The following is a 19180-nucleotide window of genomic DNA, read 5'->3' as shown; positions in this document are numbered from 1 at the left end:
TAGAAGTGGGGACAAGGGTCCAGGTGGCCTCTCAGCCCCAGATGTGGGAGCTAACTTAGGAAGCCCAGAAGCCAGCACCGCTGCATTCCCAGAGGCGGGCAGGGGAAGTGATTCCAGGCTGGGCCTCAGCTCTCCTCTCTGTCAATGCACACGTTTGTCCCTGGTGCCCACCCGGGGCTGCACTGGTCACTACCCGAAGGGGGTGGCCGGGGGGAGCCCGTGGGCACAGATTCCAGCCTCTCCAGAGCGCTCGCTGCACCTGCTGGTGTTTGTTTGCCAGTGACTGATATTCCTGGGGCGGGGGTGGGGCGGGGGTGGGGCGGGATGATCTGTTTCACCGAGGCTGGAAAAACAACAGCTTGTGGGGGCCACTGGGTCTGGGTTTCCCTGAGTGGCCACTGTCATCACTGCACACGGCTTCCTGCCATCCTTCCAGGCCAGTGGCCCCCAGACAGCCTCTTCCTGGTCCCACTGCCTGCTGTCGCTGCTGGACTGACCCCTTCAAACGGGGCCCATAAGGCCCCTTTCTAGATCTGGGCCCTGCCCGTGGTGGCTTCACCCCTTCCTGCCCTGTAGCGGTCCCCCCAGCCCTGAAGATGGAATCCTTCCTTCTGCCCTGAAATCCTCACCGCCCCCCTCCCCCGGCCCCAGAGTGCCATGGACCATGAGGCAGCCTATCTAGAGCCCCAATCCAGCCCCCTCCTCAAGGCCTCCTTCCCAGCCTGACCCCTTCCCTGCCTGCACCCTGGGGGTTCCCAGTTTGCTCTCAGAGGCATCCACTGTATAGACTCATTCCCTCCCCCCACCCCCAGAGCCTCAGCCCCACCCTTTCCTTCCTCCTCCTCCCTCCTCCCACCACCGACCTCTCTGTATTGACCAGCTAGGTCTCAGTGCCGCAGGAAGAACCGTGGGACAAACCACCCCTTGGAAAGCTGGCCATGCCGGAAGCTGCGGGGATCCCCCCGCCAAAATCCACGAGGTGACATAGGACTCAGGACCCAGGAGCATGACGCTTGAGGGGCGAGAGGCAGGTAAAGTATCCAGAACAGGCCGGGAAGGGAGAGGACAGTGGCCGGCAGGTGAAGAACAGGTGAGGAATCTAGAAGCTTGAAGCTGATCCAAAACGCACTGAGTGTGGTAGGCGGGGAAACTAGGTTTAGCTGCAGGGGAGGGGTAGTGGGAGGGGAGGCGGGGGTTGTGGGGGGGGGAACCACTGGAGGGGTGCCTCCATAGGAAATCAAAAGCTGGACCATGAAACCTAAAGACCTACAGTGTGGGCTGAGGGGAGCAAGGACCAGACTATGTGGTCACCTTACTCCTCTGGACTCAGTTTCCCCATCTGGAAACTAGGGCCGCCCCAACTCCAATAGTGCCAGCCTATGATGGGGGCTGCTCCTTCCAGTAATGTCACTCCTTGGTGGTGGGAGGGGTGTGGCTGTTGAGTCACCGTCAATGAGAATCACCCAGGGTGCTCACTAGAATTACAGCTGCCTGAGCCCCACTCCCGACCCCCTGGCTCAGACCCCCAGCAGCGAGGCCCTGGAACGTGTATTTTCAAAAGGTGCCCCACCCCCACCCTTCTGTGCCGCACAGCCTGTTCCTGGGCCCTGCCTTCCAGGCAGGAAATGCACCTTGAGACATGCAATCGAGAAACAGCATCCATGGGAGCAAGAAACGCCATGGAGGACTTCTTCCCTCTAATGGGGGAGCCAGGCCACCAAGGGGTGGGGTGGGATGGGCCTGGCAATTGGGATTGCCATTTGGCTGGGCCTAGCTGGGGGCGTCTGCACAGAGTAGGGGTGAATAAAGATCTCAGGGTCGGGGTCAGGCTGCAGAGAGAAATCTAAGGCTCTAACTTCATCCTTCCACCCTCCCTAGCTGGCCAGCCTCAAGCCGCCCTGGGGCCCCCAGCCAATGGCAGTGGGCCAAGCCAGGAGTTGGAAGGCCATTGGCCAGAAATCCCGGAGAGGTCCCCATGTGTGGCTGGTGTCATCCCTGTCATCTACTACAGCATCCTGCTGGGCCTGGGGCTGCCTGGTGAGTGGGAAGCTGGGGTCTGGAAGTTGGGGGTGGGCAGAAATGGGGCTCCTCCTTCGATGAGTACCCATCCTCTGTGCGTACCCCTGAGACCCAGGATCATAGACTCTCAGGATACCCTTTGACTCTATATGGTGATTTGGCTCGTTGGGGAGCAAAGCACAGTGGGGACTAAAAAATGAAGGGCCAGGATTTGGGGTGCTTAATGGCTAAAGCCAAGGTTTCACCAGAAGGGACAGTCTTTTCTGTACCCAGGAGTGGGCACTGCTGTAGGATGACTAAGTTCATGTAGGACTGCCCTCAACTCAGTCAAAAGCTTCCCGTGCCTTCCACCGCTTCTGAGAGCAGCAAAGCGGGGGGCAGGTAGGGAAGTGGATGTAAGAAAGAACAGGAGGTCTCCACCTTGGGGAATTACCCACCCCTGCCTGTGTGGAAGGCAGAGGCCTTGCCCTGGGGTGAAGTCAATGGGCCGTGGTGTATGGATGGATAGGGCAGGACTGATCTGGTTAGCCTCTCTGATAAAGTGAGGTTTTACTTTGTTTTGTTTTTAGTTTATGTATTTTGAGAGAGACCTAGAGCACAAGCACAGGAGGGACAGAAAGAGAGAGGGAGAGAGAGAGAGAGAATCCCAGGCAGACTCTGCTGTCAGCACACAGCCCGATGTGGGGCTCGAACTCATGAACCATGAGATCATGACCCGAGCCAAGATCAAGAGTCAGACACTTAACCGACTGAGCCACCCAGGTGCCCTAAAGTGAGTTTTAAGAAGGACCCGGAAAGAGGAAAAAGGAAGTCTGGGCAAGCAGGCAGGTGGAGAGGGAGATAATAATAACACCTTGGAAACATGGTCTTAGTAGCCCTTCTAACACCTCTGTCCTCTGCCCCCTGTGACCTCTGTCGCCATCAGTCAACCTCCTGACCACAGTGGCCTTGGCCCGGCTGGCCGCCAGGACCAGGAAACCCTCCTACTACTACCTTCTGGCGCTCACAGTCTCGGATATCGTCACCCAGGTGGTCATCGTGTTCGTGGGTTTCCTCCTGCAGGGCGCCGTGCTGGCCCGGGAGGTGCCCCGGGCTGTGGTGCGCACGGCCAACATCCTGGAGTTTGCTGCCAACCATGCCTCCGTCTGGATTGCTGTCCTGCTCACGGTCGACCGGTACAGCGCCCTGTGCCATCCCCTGCACCACCGGGCCGCCTCATCCCCAGGCCGGACCCGCCGAGCCATCGTCGCTGTCCTCGGTGCTGCCCTGCTGACCGGCATCCCCTTCTACTGGTGGCTGGATGTGTGGAGGGACGCGGACCCCCCCAGCATGATGGATGAGGCGCTCAAGTGGGCTCACTGTCTCATCGTCTACTTCATCCCTTGTGGCGTTTTCCTGGTCACCAACTCGGCCATCATCTGCCGGCTGCGGAGGAGGAGCCAGAGTGGGCTGCGGCCCCGGGTGGGCAAGGGTACAGCTATCCTCCTGGGCGTCACCACGCTCTTCACCCTCCTTTGGGCACCCCGGATCTTTGTCATGCTCTACCACCTGTATGTGGCCCCTGTCCACCGGGACTGGAGGGTCCACCTGGCCTTGGATGTGGCCAACATGGCGGCCATGCTCAACACAGCAGTCAACTTCAGCCTCTACTGCTTTGTCAGCAAGACTTTCCGGGCCACCATCCGAGAGGTCATCCATGATGCCCACGTGCCCTGCATCCTGGGGTCACAGCCAGAGGGCATGGTGGTGGAACCTGTGCTAAAGCCCCCGGGAATTCCCAAAGGGGCAGAATTGTAGAGGAGGGGCCCAGCCAGGGTGCTCGGGTGTGGCTCAGGGCCAGATATACTGCTGCCTTTGTGGTGTGCCCACAAAACTGTGACACCCTAGCCTTTGCAACTAAGGCTCCTTCCTGTGAGGGCAGCTCCCCGGGTGCAGGGGGGTACAATTTTTCCAGCTTTCCCATTAGCTTCACCAGCAACTCTCACTTCTTGGGACAAGGAGAGGGCTCTGCCAGGCACAGGCTGATAGTGTCAGCTGCCTTGGCATTCATTCCTTTGTAAGGGACATTTCACCTGGCACGTTATGAAGGCTAGATTGACATTGATTGGATGAGTGAATGAAAGGCAAGATGGATGGATGGATGGATGGACGGATGGACAGACAAGTATGAATGGTTTCCAGCCACCACCACCCCCACCCCTCTCCCCCAGAGCCTATATCTCCCTCCCCGAGTCAATCACTTCTCTGGCTTCCAGTGGCCAGGGTGGAAGGAAGTTATCTGCAGGATTCCAGCATATTCTGGCTGGGGGAACCAAATGTTTTGCTTGGGAAAGGGGATGATCTTAAAGCAGATTAGATGTCCCAGCCCTGGGGCGACAGAACCCCTTGAGTCTCAAGCATCCTGGTTGGATTCCACTCAACTCCCTGCCCTGGAGCCAGAATAGATTCAGGGGCCCAGAATAGCCTAGGGTTTTCATTGTTGGTGATGAGAAAGGAAGTGCCCTCTCAGCCCAGGGGCAGGAGGATGGGAAGGGAGGATCTAACCCATTCCACTTGGAGGAAGGCCTCTTTCTCCATTATGGGGAGGGAGGAGATGGCCCAGGGGATTGGGTCCCTGGGGCTCTGCCCGCCCCTCCCAGCCTCTCCTGGGCTCTGGGAAAGGCAGCTGGGAGAGATTAGCAGATGCACCTCCCACCTGCTCCAGGCTTTTGGTAAACACATTAGCGGCTGCTTTCTGCTTTCTAGTCAGTCTGGCTGAGCTGACCTTTCCCCTGAATGGGAGGTCCAGGCTGGGGCCCGCCTGCACTCAACCCCTTAGTGGCGTGGCCGAGGCGAAAGAGCCAGAAATGCATGCCATCAGTGCAGAATAAATGCTCAACTTTCCCTCTTTCCTCTTCTCCCCAGAACAAGTGTCCAGGAGGGGACTCTCAGCCACACCCAAAGGGGAAAAAGGCAGGCTCTTCAGCTTTTATCCCTAATTCTAAACTTTATCCGTAATTCTATTTTTTTAAGTTTATTTATCTACTTTTGAGAGAGAGAGAGCACCCACGGGGCAGGGGCAGAGAGAGAGGGAGTCACAGAATCTGAAGCAGGCTCCAGGCTCTGAGCTGTCAACACAGAGCCCAACGTGGGGCTCGAACTCACGAACCGCGAGATCATGACCTGAGCCGAAGTTGGACGCTCCACCAGCCGAGCCCCCCAGGCGCCCCAGACACATTTGGTGGCAAAACCTGACCTGACCTGACCTGACCTGACGCAGGGTGATGGGGTGTTGATGCCGGGGTTCCCTGCAGACTCTCTGGGGGTGTGGTTACACCCAACGCAGAGGAGGACAGGCCACGCATGATCTTTCTCTGTTCTGAAAAGTTCTGAATTCTGGTCCCTCTGAATTCTGACACCTCTGGTCCCACGAGAGATGAGTGGTCCTTCAGAGAGATGAGTGGGGACCCACAAGCTCCACCACTGCTGGCACAGCACGGCCCGGGCTGCCCCTGGGTGCGCATAGGGCACCGAGGGCTCCCCCGCAAGCGCCTCCTGGGCGCTGACTGTGAGATTATGACCTGAGCCGAAGTTGGATGCTGAACCGACTGAGCCACCCAGGCGCCCCACCAGGGTGTTAATATTCACACGACCCCAGGTGTACCCACGGGGAGGGGGGCAACATCAGTTTTTCCGAATGGCCCCTGAGTGGTAACCGTCTTAACAGACTGAGGAAGCGGGAGCACGGGGAGGTTAAAGGATGTGGCTCAGGGCCCTCGGCTGGTGACGAGACCGGCTGCGGATTCCTGGTCCTGTTCCTGCTCCTCCCGGGTGCAGCAGATTAGGAGAAGGGCAGCGTCAGGGATGCTTTGCATCACATAACTTCTTGGTCCTGGACTTACCGGATTTGGGACCCACTGTCATATTTTCCGAATAAGATGTATTAGACAACAGTCCCTTTTAACCACGTTTGTAACCTTTAACAAAACCAAGAGCCCTTCGCGGAAATGTAAATGGAAGTATTGTTACGCAACTTCCTTTGTGCATCTTGATTATCAACTCTCACCGGCTCCTGGCAGTGGTGAGGTGCCCCCCTTTCTCTTCTTCGCCAACCCGTCCGCGGAAATACCTTCGTCTCCCGGAGTCGGCTGTAGATCGTTTCAATTCCACACATTTTTTAATGTTTATTTATTTTTGAGAGAAAGAGACACAGCGTGAGCAGGGGAGGGGAAGAGAGAGAGGAAGACACAGAATCCGAAGCGGGTTCCAGGCTCCGAGCCGTCAGCCCAGAGCCCGATGCAGGGCTCGAACCCACAAACCGTGAGATCATGACCTGAGCCAAAGTCGGCCGCCCAACCGACTGAGCCACCCAGGCGCCCCTGAGAGTACCTTTTAGTTCAGAAAAGCTCTCCTTAGATTCCTACTCTTGATTGAGACGCTGCCCCCCACCCTTTTCCCTGGTTCTCAGGCAGGAGAGCACATGTGCTGTGGCCCAGGTTTCCTGGGTCCCCTTTGTCGCTCCTGTGGCCAACAGAACTTCCTGTCCTGTCTCCAGGGCTCAGATGCTTGCACAGCTTTCCAGCATAGCCCACCATTCCCTGCTACCTGCACTCGCTTGCCGGGTTCTCCCACGTGGGTGTCAGCACCCGGGACTCCCTGGGCACGCTCGCTCCCCCAGCCCCTGCGCTGCCTCTGCGGATTCATTTCCGGCACCCTGGAGCTTTCCCCTTGAAGGGCTCCACTGCCCTTTCCCCTTTGTCTTTCCATCCAAAAAAAGAGACCCGCTGGTTGGGTAAATGGGGAGCACGGCTGTCCTTGTCCTCCCGGGGTGGGGATTGGGAGCAAGGAGAGAGGCTTCTTGGAGGACCTGCTGTTTTTGGCAACCAGGCTGGGGAGGGGCCCCCCCAGAGAGCAAGACTTACTGAATTAAGCCTTGAGCCCTTTGGTCGGCCAGGTTGTAGACGTGCCGGCAGGAACAAGTGATGGTCTGGGACACGGGAGTCTTGGGGGTGGGGGCTTTCCCCATGCCTGCCTCCGTTGTCAAAGGTGAAGCTAGAGTTCCGGGGAGGAACATTTGCCTGTCGCTACGGACTCAGACAGCAGGGGGCGCTGCAGGACCGGCTGGATGGAAACCCTCAGGCAGGGCTTGAAATCAGATTTAGAGGAAGAGCCAAGATACTGCAAGGAAAGCGCGCCTGCCTTGGGGCCCAGAGCCAGCAAGGAGTGGTGGGGTGGGAGGGACCAGCTGTTCCCCTTGTCACTCTCCTCCACCCTGAAGCCACGCCAGCTGCCACGCTGGGGTTGGTTAGTCCAGGCAGCCCACGGGTCACTGTAGTTTTCTCAGATCATTCTGGAGGCTGGGATGGCTTCCTGTGCGTGGCACTGTGTGAAGGGCCCTTTCATTGGCCTCCTCCCTCCACCCTCCATGGCAGGGTCCAGCCAGCCCCTCCCGCTGGCCTCAGATTCAGCAGAACTGCCTTCTCCGCTGGGGGGAGGGGGGTGGGGCAGGGAGAGCTTGCCTGAGTTCAGAGCCCCAGGGCCTTGATCAGTGCCTCTGGGGTCCCACCCACCCCACCCTAGTCCAGTTCCACCTGGACCCACCCCCTGGCCAGTGGGTCCTGGCTGGTGGCAACCACTTGGACATCCAAGGGAGTTTGAGCCTTGGCAGTGGCCCCACATGACAAGGATGGAGGGAAAGGGGCCGGGGAGGTGAGGAGGGAGGGAGACTGCCAAACCCCGCCATGAGTCATAAGCAGAGGTGGGACCCGGGGTGGTTCCATCCATGGCTGGAACCTTCCCTAGAGCTGCTCCAGAGCTCCTCCTCTGGCCACAAAGCAGGAGGGAGAGTCTATGGCCGGCCCACCTTAGTCCCCACCCCACTGAGCTCGCCAGCCTGCAGCCCCCCATTCCTAGCTAGGACGGCCTGGTGAGGCTCGGGTGCAGGTGGAAAGGCAGACCTAGGCTGAGGGTGCCATGCTGGGGTGTTTGACCACCATTTAGGGAAGAAGGGAAGGTGGAGGCTGATCCAGGGCCAGCCTTCCACGGGACTCCCACTGCCTCTCTGGGGCCACTCCCAGGCCTTCACACCTCTCTGTTCAAGTAGCCTGGAAGGGGGACCCCCTAGCCCCTGTGCCGGGGAGAAGGTGGGCTTCCTGCCATGCACTCCCTCATCTTCTCTGTAAAAGGAGAGCTGAGTGGGTTAGGGCCTGACTTAGCCCCAAGCCACCATGAGATTTGAGCAAAGAGCCCCCCATCCCCGCCCTCCTTTATCGCCTTCTGGGCAGGAGCGTGAGGGGGCGGTGAAGGCACGGGTGGTTTCCTTCCTATAGGTCCCCCTGGAGCCTGGCTCTAAGATCCCATCCCTCTGGCTGCAGTGAGGGGACGTTCTCCCGCCCTCCAGCTAAGCTGGGCAGAGGCTCCTTGGGCACCACCCCATCTCTGCCCTCTTGTGGCTGCTGGAGGTGAAAGAGTTAACTGGTCTGTGGTGTTTCCTTCCGGGACTTGCCTAGATGTATATTTAGCAGGCAGGGCTAGGAATGCCAAGATGCCCCGGGGGAACTGCAGCCCCTGATTCCCTCAGCACCTCTCGGAGGCTGGGGGTGGGTGAGTGGGTGCTGTGGGGATGGGAGAGTGGAAGGGGAGAGGGTCCTCTAGTTGAAGGGGGCAGGGATGTGTGAGTTGGTTTGGAATGGGAGGCTGTGGTCTCATGGAGGGCTTTCAAGGCCCCGGTGGGGAGGGCGTTGCTCTTTTTCTGTGGGAGGACAGAGTGACCCAGTCTCCCAGGGACGTGGGAGGATTGTTGGGGAACAAGGCTGGGATTGATGGGCAGGGCTGCTGGGAGGGCTCCTTCGACCACCTGCTGAAGTGGCCCTGGGGCCTGGGGATGCAGGAACTGTGTATCTGTGCCAAGGTGTCCCTGCTGGTCCGAGCGCCCACCCGGCTGACTGCAGGTGGCAAGATGGCCATGAGCACCGTGCTGGCGCTGCATTCGGCAGACCCGCAGACTTCATGAGGCCGGGGCTGGGGCAGAAGAGTGCCTCCAAGGGCTCCCCACCCAGAGGGAGAGTGAAGTCAAGGAGGGAATACGGTGGGGGGGGGGGCAGGGATAGGGATGCTGATTCCCGAGTATCCAGACTCCGCGTGTGCACCAAGGGGATCCGGTCTTCCAAATCTCTGGACCTCTGGGATGATTGGTCATGGGGACCATGTTTTGTTGGTTCATTTGTTAGTTTCCCAGTGGGGTGTCTGCACCTTCCTGGGACCCATGGGGAATTTGGCAGATCTCAGTGTCCCAGCCCCAGGATCATCTGTCACCCAAGATGACAGAGGGTAACCCTGTCATCTTCCCCCATGAATGGAGCCACTCAGCCAGATCCCAGAGGGCCCCCAACTTGTCCTAGAACTGACCACTGACACTCGCCTGGGGCACCTGCACCTGCCGCTGGCCCTTCCCCACCCGGCAGAGGGATGGGCTCTCGGTTCGCCAGAGCGAGCGACAGGCCCTTCCAGAAAGATCCAGGGATTGCCTGCCACCAAGACATGCCAGTCGTTACTGGTTTTTGTCTGTCTTGGTTCTCCTGACCAGAGGGCACCACCTTTCTAGAATTTTCGGTGCCACAAACTCACATGGAGGCAACTAACCCAAATTCCTTCCCCAGAGTGCCCTCTCTACAAACAATGAAGACAGCTGGCCCTTCTCTGACACCAGTGGCCTGCATGACCTTGGGAAAGTCATTTCCAACCTCAGGGTATTACCTGCAGCACCTTGTACAACACGTAGCATCTTCTGAGCATTTCCCACATTCCAGGCTTCAGGCATAGTGTTTCGCAGGCACCGTCTTGTAGAATCCTCATGGTAACACTACGAGGCAGGAATTATGATGTCCATTTTATAGATGGGCATACTGAGGGTCAAAGAGGTTAAGCAGTTTGCCCAAAGAACACACAACTAGTCAGGGGGGGAGGCAGAGCTCGGATCGGGCCTGTTTATCACTGGGTTCTGTACCTCGAACCACTGGGCAAGGCTTCGGGAGATGCTGGAGGGGGCCCCGAGCCCAGATCCAGAAGGCAGGTGTGAGGGGCAGTCTACACATCCAAGCACACATGAGGCACATGCTCCTTTGTCTAGCTCCCGGAGTCAGGTGAAAACAGTGAGTAGTTGGGTGTAAAGTTGGAAAGGCCTCTCTGTATGGCCAGCTGAGCTTCTGAAGGGGCTTGTTAGGACTGTGCTGTAGGAAGATCCGTCTGGTGGGGGTGGGGGGGCCTACGGAGAGTGGATTGACTCAGGAAGCTGGAGACCCTTTAGGCCAGCGACATAGTCTAGACGAGAGAGGGTGAGAGGCCAGGATGGAGGGGAAGAGAGAGATGCTCCTGCGGGGCCTGCTGAGTTTGGAGGAGACCTGGGGACAGAGGGAGGGGCCACCTGCTCTTTGGCCCCTGGAGCACTGCTGGGGAGAGAGAAGGTTGTGGAAGGAGCTGTACGCAGAGAGAGAAAAGGACCCGTTCCTCCTGTGTTATGACGTAATCCCCTGTCATAATCCCTGACGTAATCCCTCCATCACAGGCGCGTGTCCACCACCGCATGAACTGGGGTCTTCAGCTCTCCCTGCCCTACTGATCATGCTGTGCCTGTGGGGGCTTAGCCTGGGTGCAGGCACTCAGACGCTGAAACGTCCCCAGAGGTACTCTGAAGGGAAGGGATAGCTGGGGGATGGGCGCAGAAAGCCACGTACCCTGGTGGCCCTTGGTAGCTGGGCCTCACCCCTCTTATTTCTTGCTTCCTCTTTTTGCACTGGGGACCGTCCTTATGGTGCTTATGTGGCTGCACGTGAGGAGAACAGGCCTAGAGGAGGCTGCCCCAAATACTGCCCGCCTCAGAGCTCAGATCAATGGCCTGGAGCAGGTTCAGATGGCTGAGGTCAAGAGGCTCACGCCATTACCCTTCTCCGAATACCTCCTCTGGTCCTAGCCGGAAACCTTTCTACCTGGAATCTTTCCACCTTGCATTTCTAGAGTTCTGGGCAATTAACCAACTCCCATATCCCCTAACTACTACTTCTTCTTCTTCTTCTTCTTCTTCTTCTTCTTCTTCTTCTTCTTCTTCTTCGCATTTATTTTAAGAGGAGAGGTGGCGGGGGAGAGAGAGAGGGAGAGAGAGAAAATCCCATGCAGGTACAGAGCCCAATGCAGGGTTCGAACTCAGGAACCGTGAGATCATGCCCTGTCGGATGGATGCTTAACCGACTGAGCCACCCAGGCGCCCCTCCTCTAACTTCTTTGACCCCAGTATGGGAGTAAATGAAAGCCACCCCACAGGGGAACAAGCAAAGGCTATCGCTTCAGAGCTTGCTACAAGAAGTCAGCCACCATCGCCCATGTTTGACAAGGACTCAAGGGGGACAGGAGGTGGGAAAGCTCATAGTGGAATAAATAGAAGACCCCAGATGTGCCTTGATGGGCGGTCAGCGTCCAGGGAACCTGCAGGGGCTTCACTAGGTACAGGGCATCTTGTGTGGTTGAGGGATTAGGTGCAGATTTGGTTTTGTCCAGTTCGTCCCACGCAGGGACAAGAATTCGGGAAGCTGTCACCCATCCATCACACCCAGGCCATTTGGGGGCGATTGATACGGGGTGATTGTTTGGCTTCTGGGAGCAGTCCCTAGAGATAGTGGTCTGATTTCCTGCACGCCTGACTCACGGCTAACAGGCTGGCTTCCTGGGCCGGTTCTTGCAAGTCACGATTGGATTCTGGAGCTGCTTGCTGCAGATTGTGGGTCACACAGTTCTATTTTTATGGATGGACTGGCCATTGTCCATCTGTATAGTCAGTCTGTCACCAACAGCCTGTGAGTACCATCCCAGTTTTTCAGGCAAGCAAACCAGAAATCGGAAAGGTTAGGTGACGGCTTAGTCACAGATACAGTAGGTCTCAGAAGTTGGACAAGAACCCGCAGGTTTTGTGCACAACCTCTTCCTTCCGGTCTTCTTGTTTTTATTAAAAAAAAAATTTTTTTTAACGTTTATTCATTTTTGAGAGACAGAGAGAGACAGAGCATGAACAGGGAAGGGGCAGAGAGAAGGAGACACGGATGCTCTCTCTCTCTCAAAAATAAATAAACATTGAAAAAAAGAAAGAAATGCAAAAAGACAGTGGCATGTCCTGGCTGGGAGGCACCTACACTAAGAACGGGCTCGTTCCGGGCTGTCTCCCCTCTGGCATCCTGCAGGCCTCTGCGAACTCCTGGGGTGAGAGCTGAAACCACAGCCTGAAACTCCTGGATTCGTGCCAGTTGCCCCTGGGAGGCGAGAGTGGTCTGCCTGCGGCTCTGTCCACCGCCCCCCTCCGCGCCCCCGCTCTGCCACCGTTCTAATCAATGTACTGGGGATTCTGGAACATCTCATGGATTGACAGGGGCGGCCGATGGTGGAGGAGGGCTACTTCCTCCCGGGAGCTGGCCTGGCGGTGAGGCCAGGTGGGGGCGGATGGGAGCCTCAGGCCCTGTGGATGGCAGCATTCTAAGGTGACCCCTTGATCCCCGTCCCTGTCCTCAAGAGTGACTCCTTGACTATTGCAGAGGCCACTTTTAGGCTCCAGCATTGGAAACTTAAGCGAGGTAAAAGGGTTCACATCCACCACGGAGCTGACGTTAACAGGCTAGTTAAGTCATTGGCCCTAACCGACGGATGGGCTGACAGCCAGTCGCAGTTCCTAAGGTTACCAAAAAAGGGAAGATTCCACGTGTCCCCATCCTCCCTCCCTCCGCCCCATAACTGTAGCCCCTCACTACTGCCCTGTGGCAGACAGTCTCTCCTCTGTCCTGCCCGCCGCTCCCTCGCAGCGTATTCGATAAACTTCTATGTCTTTTGTTCTGCCTTGCGGGGATTCTTTCAGGGCCCATGCCCCGCCCCCAATTGGGACGCCCCACAATTATTTTATGTTACACACTAGAAGGGATTTTCCATGTAGGGAGAACCTCACTGCAGGGGAAGGGCTGCAGCCTGAGAGGTCAGGTGACCTGGAGAGTGGGGGTCGGACATCCTGGGAGGCCAGGCGACCTAGGGGTCAGGGGACCTGGCTGCCAGTGTGTATCCTGTTCTGGCCCCAGAGCCCTGGGGCCTCTGCAAACCCCAGTTTCTACATCTGTGAAGTGAGTTGCCTGCCCAAGTAATCTAACCCTACCTATTGTGATCTCGAGATTCTTTTGAGCCCGAGAGAGGCCAGGATTAAAGCCGACTCCCCTGGGCTGTGCTGGTCAGGTGGGTCTAGGTCGCTCCTTGGTTCTGTGGAAAGAGGCAGAAGAAATCACTCCTGAACGTGGACTTCCTGCCGGTCGTGGCCCCACCCCCTCCGGCCTCAGGTCCTCTCTGACCTCAAGATGGGATGGGCCACGCTTAGGAAGGAGAGATTCTGGGTGAACAACAGGTGTGGCTGTTGATTTTTCCAAGGGTTTGGTTCTGCTTCCTGATGTCTGCGCACACACACACACACACACACACACACACACGGGAGGAGTATGCTCACAACTTGACAGTGACCTTCTGAGTCCCAGAGCCTGGGGACCATGGAGTCAGTCCACCTGTTCATGTCACACAAGATTTGCGTGGGGAGGCCGAGCCTGGGGGAAAGGGGAGGGGACTGGCCCCTTGCTGCCATGAGCCACGGCCCTTCTGACTCTGGAGGGGCTCACTGCAGGAGAGGGCAGTGGGCAGGGACGCTCCATGCGGCTGGTGGACATTCCAGGGGCTCTGCGTCTAGACTTTGCCGCCTCTCTCCTTTCTTCCAGAAGGCCGTCTGGTGCAGGGCTTGGTCCCTGAAAAGCTGAGGGAAGAGGCAAACGTCAGGTGGGCTGGGCAGAAGGAGGAGAGGCAGGAAACAAGCAGGGTTTTGAGGATGCAGAGGGGATGGTGTCCTGGAGAAAAGGGAGCAGCATCCGGTGCAGAAGCCACAGGGAACCCTAGGCGACCAGAGGAGAAAATGCGGAGACGAGGCTTGAAGACAAAAGTCTCCTTTGGCAGAGCTGCTTGGTGCCAGATCAGATTTGACATCGTTTTCGTGGCGGACTCAGTTGTAGATTGTTGGTGCTTCTGGAGAGGAGGCACTTGGCCCAAGGCGGGTCCCTTGACCCGCATCCTTGTCCCCTCCTTCCCCATAGGCGGACCCCTCCCTCTCTATGCAGTCCCGACCCTGTCCCTGCGCAAAGCTCTCCGGTGGCTTCCCAGTGCCCCACGATGACGTCCTGACTCCTCAACCAGCCAGCCCTCCGGGTCTTGACTTCCAGCCTCGCACCCCATCTTCTCCCCGCCCCGCCCCCTGCCCCAGCCAAGCGGTTGGTCCGGTCAGGTTGACTGCGGGGCTCCCAGCAGCTCCTCAGCAACGTGGACGGACAGTACTCTCCATGCTTCCCTGAACGCACACTGGCTGCAGGAATGATAACCATCTGGCCAAGAGGATACTTTCCCTACAGCTTTGAAGTTCCGAGCAGGGCAGACATCACATCCCCGCACACCACTCGGTACCCTTGTGGAGCGGATCTGTCCAGTGGGCTGCACATTCTGCTCGGCCCCGTGGAATCGAGAGGGCTCCCAGGGCCCTTTACCCCCCACACCCCTTGTTGCCTGCAGAGAACCCTGCCAGGCCTCCTGCTGCCTTACATGGGGTTCCAGGGAAAGGGAAAGGCTGCAAGTCCCGGCAGATGGTTTTCCATGGAACTTTGGGTTAAGGTGACCAAAAGAGACGCCTTCTTCAAGTCCTCCAGGCCCCAGAACTTGCCAACGAGAAGGGAGACCAGGGTCTAGTCGGGTGGGGTGGAGACTCCAGTTCCTGGCGGGAAGCAGGGGGCCACACAAAGGGCTCTTCTGCTCCACGGCCCCAGGAGACGGGCCTTGAGCTAAGAAAACATTTTCAGTGGTTTCTGCTGCAGGTGCCTCCCTTCCTGAATAGCTGGAAGGCAGCAGGCCCCAGGTTGGGGTGGGGAGAGGAGGCTCCCCACCTGTCTTTGCTCCCAGGAAAAGGCATCAGAAGGATGTAGACACGTGTTACAGAAAGTGCTGGGAGCGTGTTAAGGGCAGACCCTTGGGGAAGCTGGGAGCCATCAGAGGGACCAGAGGCGGGGCTGGGAAGTGAGGGGGTGGGGCTGGGTTGAGAGGCAGCAGCAAGAGGCCCAGGGGGCAGGACCTCCCCACTCCTCTCACCCCTGCCCTCCCTCATGGCAGACCATCTGTGGGGAACAAACCGGGAGCTGCCTCTCCAGGCTGGGCACCATCTGGGTGGCCAGGAAGTGGGCCAGGAAATGCCAGGGGAGCTGCCAAGTCCTGAAGTCACTGTGCCCAGGCCTGCCCTTCTCTGAGAGGGGGTGTGAGGAAGGCTGGAGAACTGTGGGGCTCTCTTCAGGGCGTGAGACCTGAGTGCGGGGTGGGGCGGAGGGGCAGGGGTGTTGGGGAGGCAAGTCAGGGCCATTAGCAAGCACCCTGATGGCAGCCCCAGCTTCCTTTCTCTCGGGTGCAGAGTGCTCTGTGTAGTGTTGAGCTGCTCCTCAGGGGCGGCCCAGTCTCCATAAGGCTTTGAGAAAAAGGTACTTGCAGGGGCGGCAGAGGGGGGCATTCCTCTCTGTTCTCAGACCTGCACTTGTGAGTCAACCTGCCACCTGCCGAGGCTGGGTGGACCAAGCGGGGCAGCTTTTTGACCAGAAAACAAAAGTCTCTTTAGCTCCAAAGGACCCCGCTCTAGGTCTCGGATGCAAAGACTCAGGTCCCATGGAGGTCAGAATTCTAAGATGTCCCCACGACCTCCTTCCCTGGGTTTCACTCCTGTGGTTATATTACATTATGTGGCAAAAAGGATTCGCAGCAGAATTAAGGTGACTCACCAGCTGACCTTCAAACAGGACAGGTATGTGGGTGGGCCTGACTTCATCACATGAGACCTTTAAAAGCAGATTTTCTCTGGTGGCAAAAGGAAAGTCAGATTTCCGAGCATGGGAAGGATTTGATGCGCCATCACCGGCTTTGAAGATGGGGGCTGTGCATGGAAAAGACTGGAGAGCAGCCTCTAGGAACTGAGAAAGATCCCCAGCCAACAGCCAGCAAGAAAGTGGGGATCTTGGTGCTGCAACCCCAGGGAACTGGTTCCGCCCACAAACTAAAGGACCCCGGGAGCAGATTATTCCCCAGTAACAGCTCAGCCTGGCCAACACCTGATTTTGGCTTTGAGACCCTAAGCGGAGACCCAGTCAAGCCCACCCCAGCCTTCCGACCTACAAAATTATGAGCTAATAAGTGGATGTTGCTACGCCTGTAAGTTTTGTGGTCATTTGTTACTGTGCAATGGAGAGCAGGTGTCTGCACAGGTTGTATATGTTGAGCCCAGGTGAGAAGGAAAAGGCAGCATTCAGATTTTTTCCCAAAACCCCATCCTGCACTCTGGCTGTGCACCTCCTCCACACCGAGGCACCCAAATCTTTGTCCGCATAGCCTCTGCCAGAGACCCCAGCTCCACTCTGCGGGCCGGAAAGTTTGGACACAAACTGTTTATAGATAGACCCACTGCAGGTGAAAAGCACACACCCCGTCTTAGGTCTAATTATCCAGGTCTCTTAGAAGTTCGCTTCTCTGCTAACTCTCTCCTATATTTCCGCCCAGTTCTGATGCTGCTGGATCTTGCGGTCCTTGGCAACAGTGAGGTGAAGTCCCTTCTGGCAAATTATCTAAGCCAGACTCCCTAGTTTAAGACTCAGATTATCCTTCCAGATAGTTCCTTCAAACTCAGAATGAACTGCTCTCTCCCCAGTCACATGACCTAACTGCCTTGATTTCATCCTGTGGCAGATAGATGGTCAGTGAGCCATCATCAAAATCTCTGCTCCGCTTTCATAGCTTTTGTCATTAAGGAGCAGAAACTACATTTCCCAGCTGCCCTGGCAACCAGGTATGATCATGTGACTCATCCCCACCAGTAGAATGTGAGCAGAAGAGAACTCAGCGGCTTCTAAGCCAAGGCCAGAAGAAGCAGGTGTGCCCACCCCCCCCCCATACTCCCCTCCCTCCTCTGCCAGCTGGATGTAGACCCTGGGGAATGGCAGGGGACCCAGATGGAAAGAGCTTGGGTCCCTGAATCACCATGTGGAGGAAAGCCATTGGCCCATCAAGAATACCTGCCTTGGGGTGTTACATGACTAAGAAATAGATTTCCAAGGTATTTGAGTCATTATGCCATTATATATAATTTGAACCATTATATAAAACATGAATGATTGCTATATAGTTTGGGGGGTCCGTTACAGCTTTCCAGCCCACGCTTTACAAAGCACATACACCCCTCCACTTGGCCCTTCACCCGAATCAAGTTGCACAAGGTGCTGACTAACCTGGGGTGAGAACCTCCAACTATCTCTCTGTATTTTGCTTTCCTTGGCTGGCTCCCGTTCCTGCCTTGATACTCACTGTCTGCTTACGCCAAAGTCTGGCTGACTCAGCTGGCCTGGGCTGCCATCCGTCTGCTGCCAGTGAGGGCCTGGCTCCCAGAAAAAATGCACATCTATTCCCCAAAACATAAGCTTCTTATTTTTCAGCAAAGGTGGTGCAGCAATATATTTGGAGAAGCGAGCTGCTTGCTATTTGGCGCACGGCTGCTGGTTACTTTGGGACGCGGCCAGGGAGCACACAGCCCTAATTCTCTAAGCAAGAGCCTCTGGTGATTGGGGAAGAGCGGGGTACTGGAGAGGGGAGGAAACCAGAAGGAGGTGACAATTCTCTGAGAAAGCAATTAAGCATTTCTTGGTGCCCTCGGGGACAGCCTCAACTTTTGTACGTTTCCCCCAGGGAGGCTGGGGAGGGGCCGGGGAGGGGAGGAGAGTATCTGTAACAATAGTTCTTGAAAACTCTGCTTTGTGATGTGGCCACAACTGAGAAGCCCGCTGCAGGAAGGCAGCCTCCTCTTGCCCACTGTCCGGTGATGTTCCCTCCGGCACAGAGCAGCATCTTGTGGGGGGTGGGGGGGTGGGGGGGGTGGGGGGGGGTGGAATGGACCAGCAATGAGGTCCAAGATACAAGGGGGCCCCTCCCTGGGTCCATCGCTGAAGAACGCTCCAGCAGAGAAGACAGGCCGGACTGTGGGTGGTGGTGCAGCCTAGGACAGGCCCCAGGCTCCACTATAGGTCACAGATGCCACGGCCCAGCTCTCCTGTGGGGTCAGATGCCCCGGAGGTCATAAACTTACACAGCAGCCCTGTGCTTCGAAGGGCTCCAGGATGACTCTGCCTCAGCAATCTCCAGTGCAAATTTGCATTTTGTTTGAGTCTGGAAATCACAGCGGCAGACTCCCCAGGGCCCAGGAATCTAGCCACTGGCTCCTCCTGGCATCTTCTGTCCGGGAGCAAGAGGCTACCAGATGCATAGGGCGGCAGTGAGGTTAAATTACAGCGATGTGACCTGGGCTGCCCCACGGACGCTGAGCCACCTCTCAGAGAGGGCCGGCGAGGGTACCCGGCCTCCCCGCGCCCCTCGCTGGTCGTCTGAACCCTCCACGTGCAACAAGGGGTACCTTTACTTCCAACTCCAGGCCGGGATTAGCTCCAGCCCCGAACTGGTGAACAGAGCAGCCCCGGGGTGCGTGCATCTCATGCAAGATGACTTTGGAGGTTTCTGCTGAGAATCTTTCCCCAACTTTCCCAACTCCTTCACCGTGGCTCACCGCACACCCTGCCCAGAGAGCCTTTCCCAACAACGAAATCCTCCCTCCCCTATGCCTGACCGGGCCCCTCTCACTCTGTCACTTGCAGCTTAGGACTTTGCTCATGTGTTCCTTCCAAATGTCCCCTCTCCAAATCTAGCTGAGATCTTTCCATGCCTAGTTTGTAAACTTGTCTGCCCTGACCCCCACCTGTGCACCCCATCTCTCCCAGGAGGACCAGGGAGCCCGGATTTGACAGGTGCAGTGATCCGGTGTGCACGGGTGCCAGATGCCCACAGAGAATGCCAGAGACCAAGGTCTTCCCAGGACTGGCAGCTCGGATGGCTCCCGGAGCAGAAATAACCCGAGACTGCTGCCCTTTCCTTCTTGAGTGACTCAGCAAGAAGCTGGGGGACAGAAACAGAAACCTGGTCCTGGATCTTGCAGGGGGGCTAGCGGGCAAGGCCATGGCCTTTGGCTGTGTGCGGAGAGGACCTAGTCCACGGCTAGGCACTA

General features: G+C 57.2%; 1 protein-coding gene across 2 annotated transcripts; it reads left to right on the top strand.

The window, feature by feature from the left end:
* Window positions 1-885: 885 nt before the first annotated feature.
* GPR142 (G protein-coupled receptor 142) lies at window positions 886-3899 on the top strand. 2 transcript variants are annotated; one of them, XM_058703268.1, is made up of 3 exons: window positions 886-1031; window positions 1879-2037; window positions 3082-3899. In XM_058703268.1, exons 2-3 carry the CDS (start codon window positions 1915-1917, stop codon window positions 3814-3816), a joined length of 858 nt encoding a protein of 285 aa, XP_058559251.1. In that variant the 5' UTR covers window positions 886-1031; window positions 1879-1914; the 3' UTR covers window positions 3817-3899. The 2 variants fall into 2 exon arrangements, with proteins under 2 accessions (XP_058559251.1, XP_058559250.1); XM_058703267.1 differs by having other exon boundaries at window positions 2945-3899.
* Window positions 3900-19180: the final 15281 nt, after the last annotated feature.

Source organism: Neofelis nebulosa, chromosome 16 (genome assembly GCF_028018385.1).
Source record: "Neofelis nebulosa isolate mNeoNeb1 chromosome 16, mNeoNeb1.pri, whole genome shotgun sequence".
NCBI lineage: Eukaryota > Metazoa > Chordata > Mammalia > Carnivora > Felidae > Neofelis > Neofelis nebulosa.
This window is presented reverse-complemented; position numbering and strand designations above follow the sequence as displayed.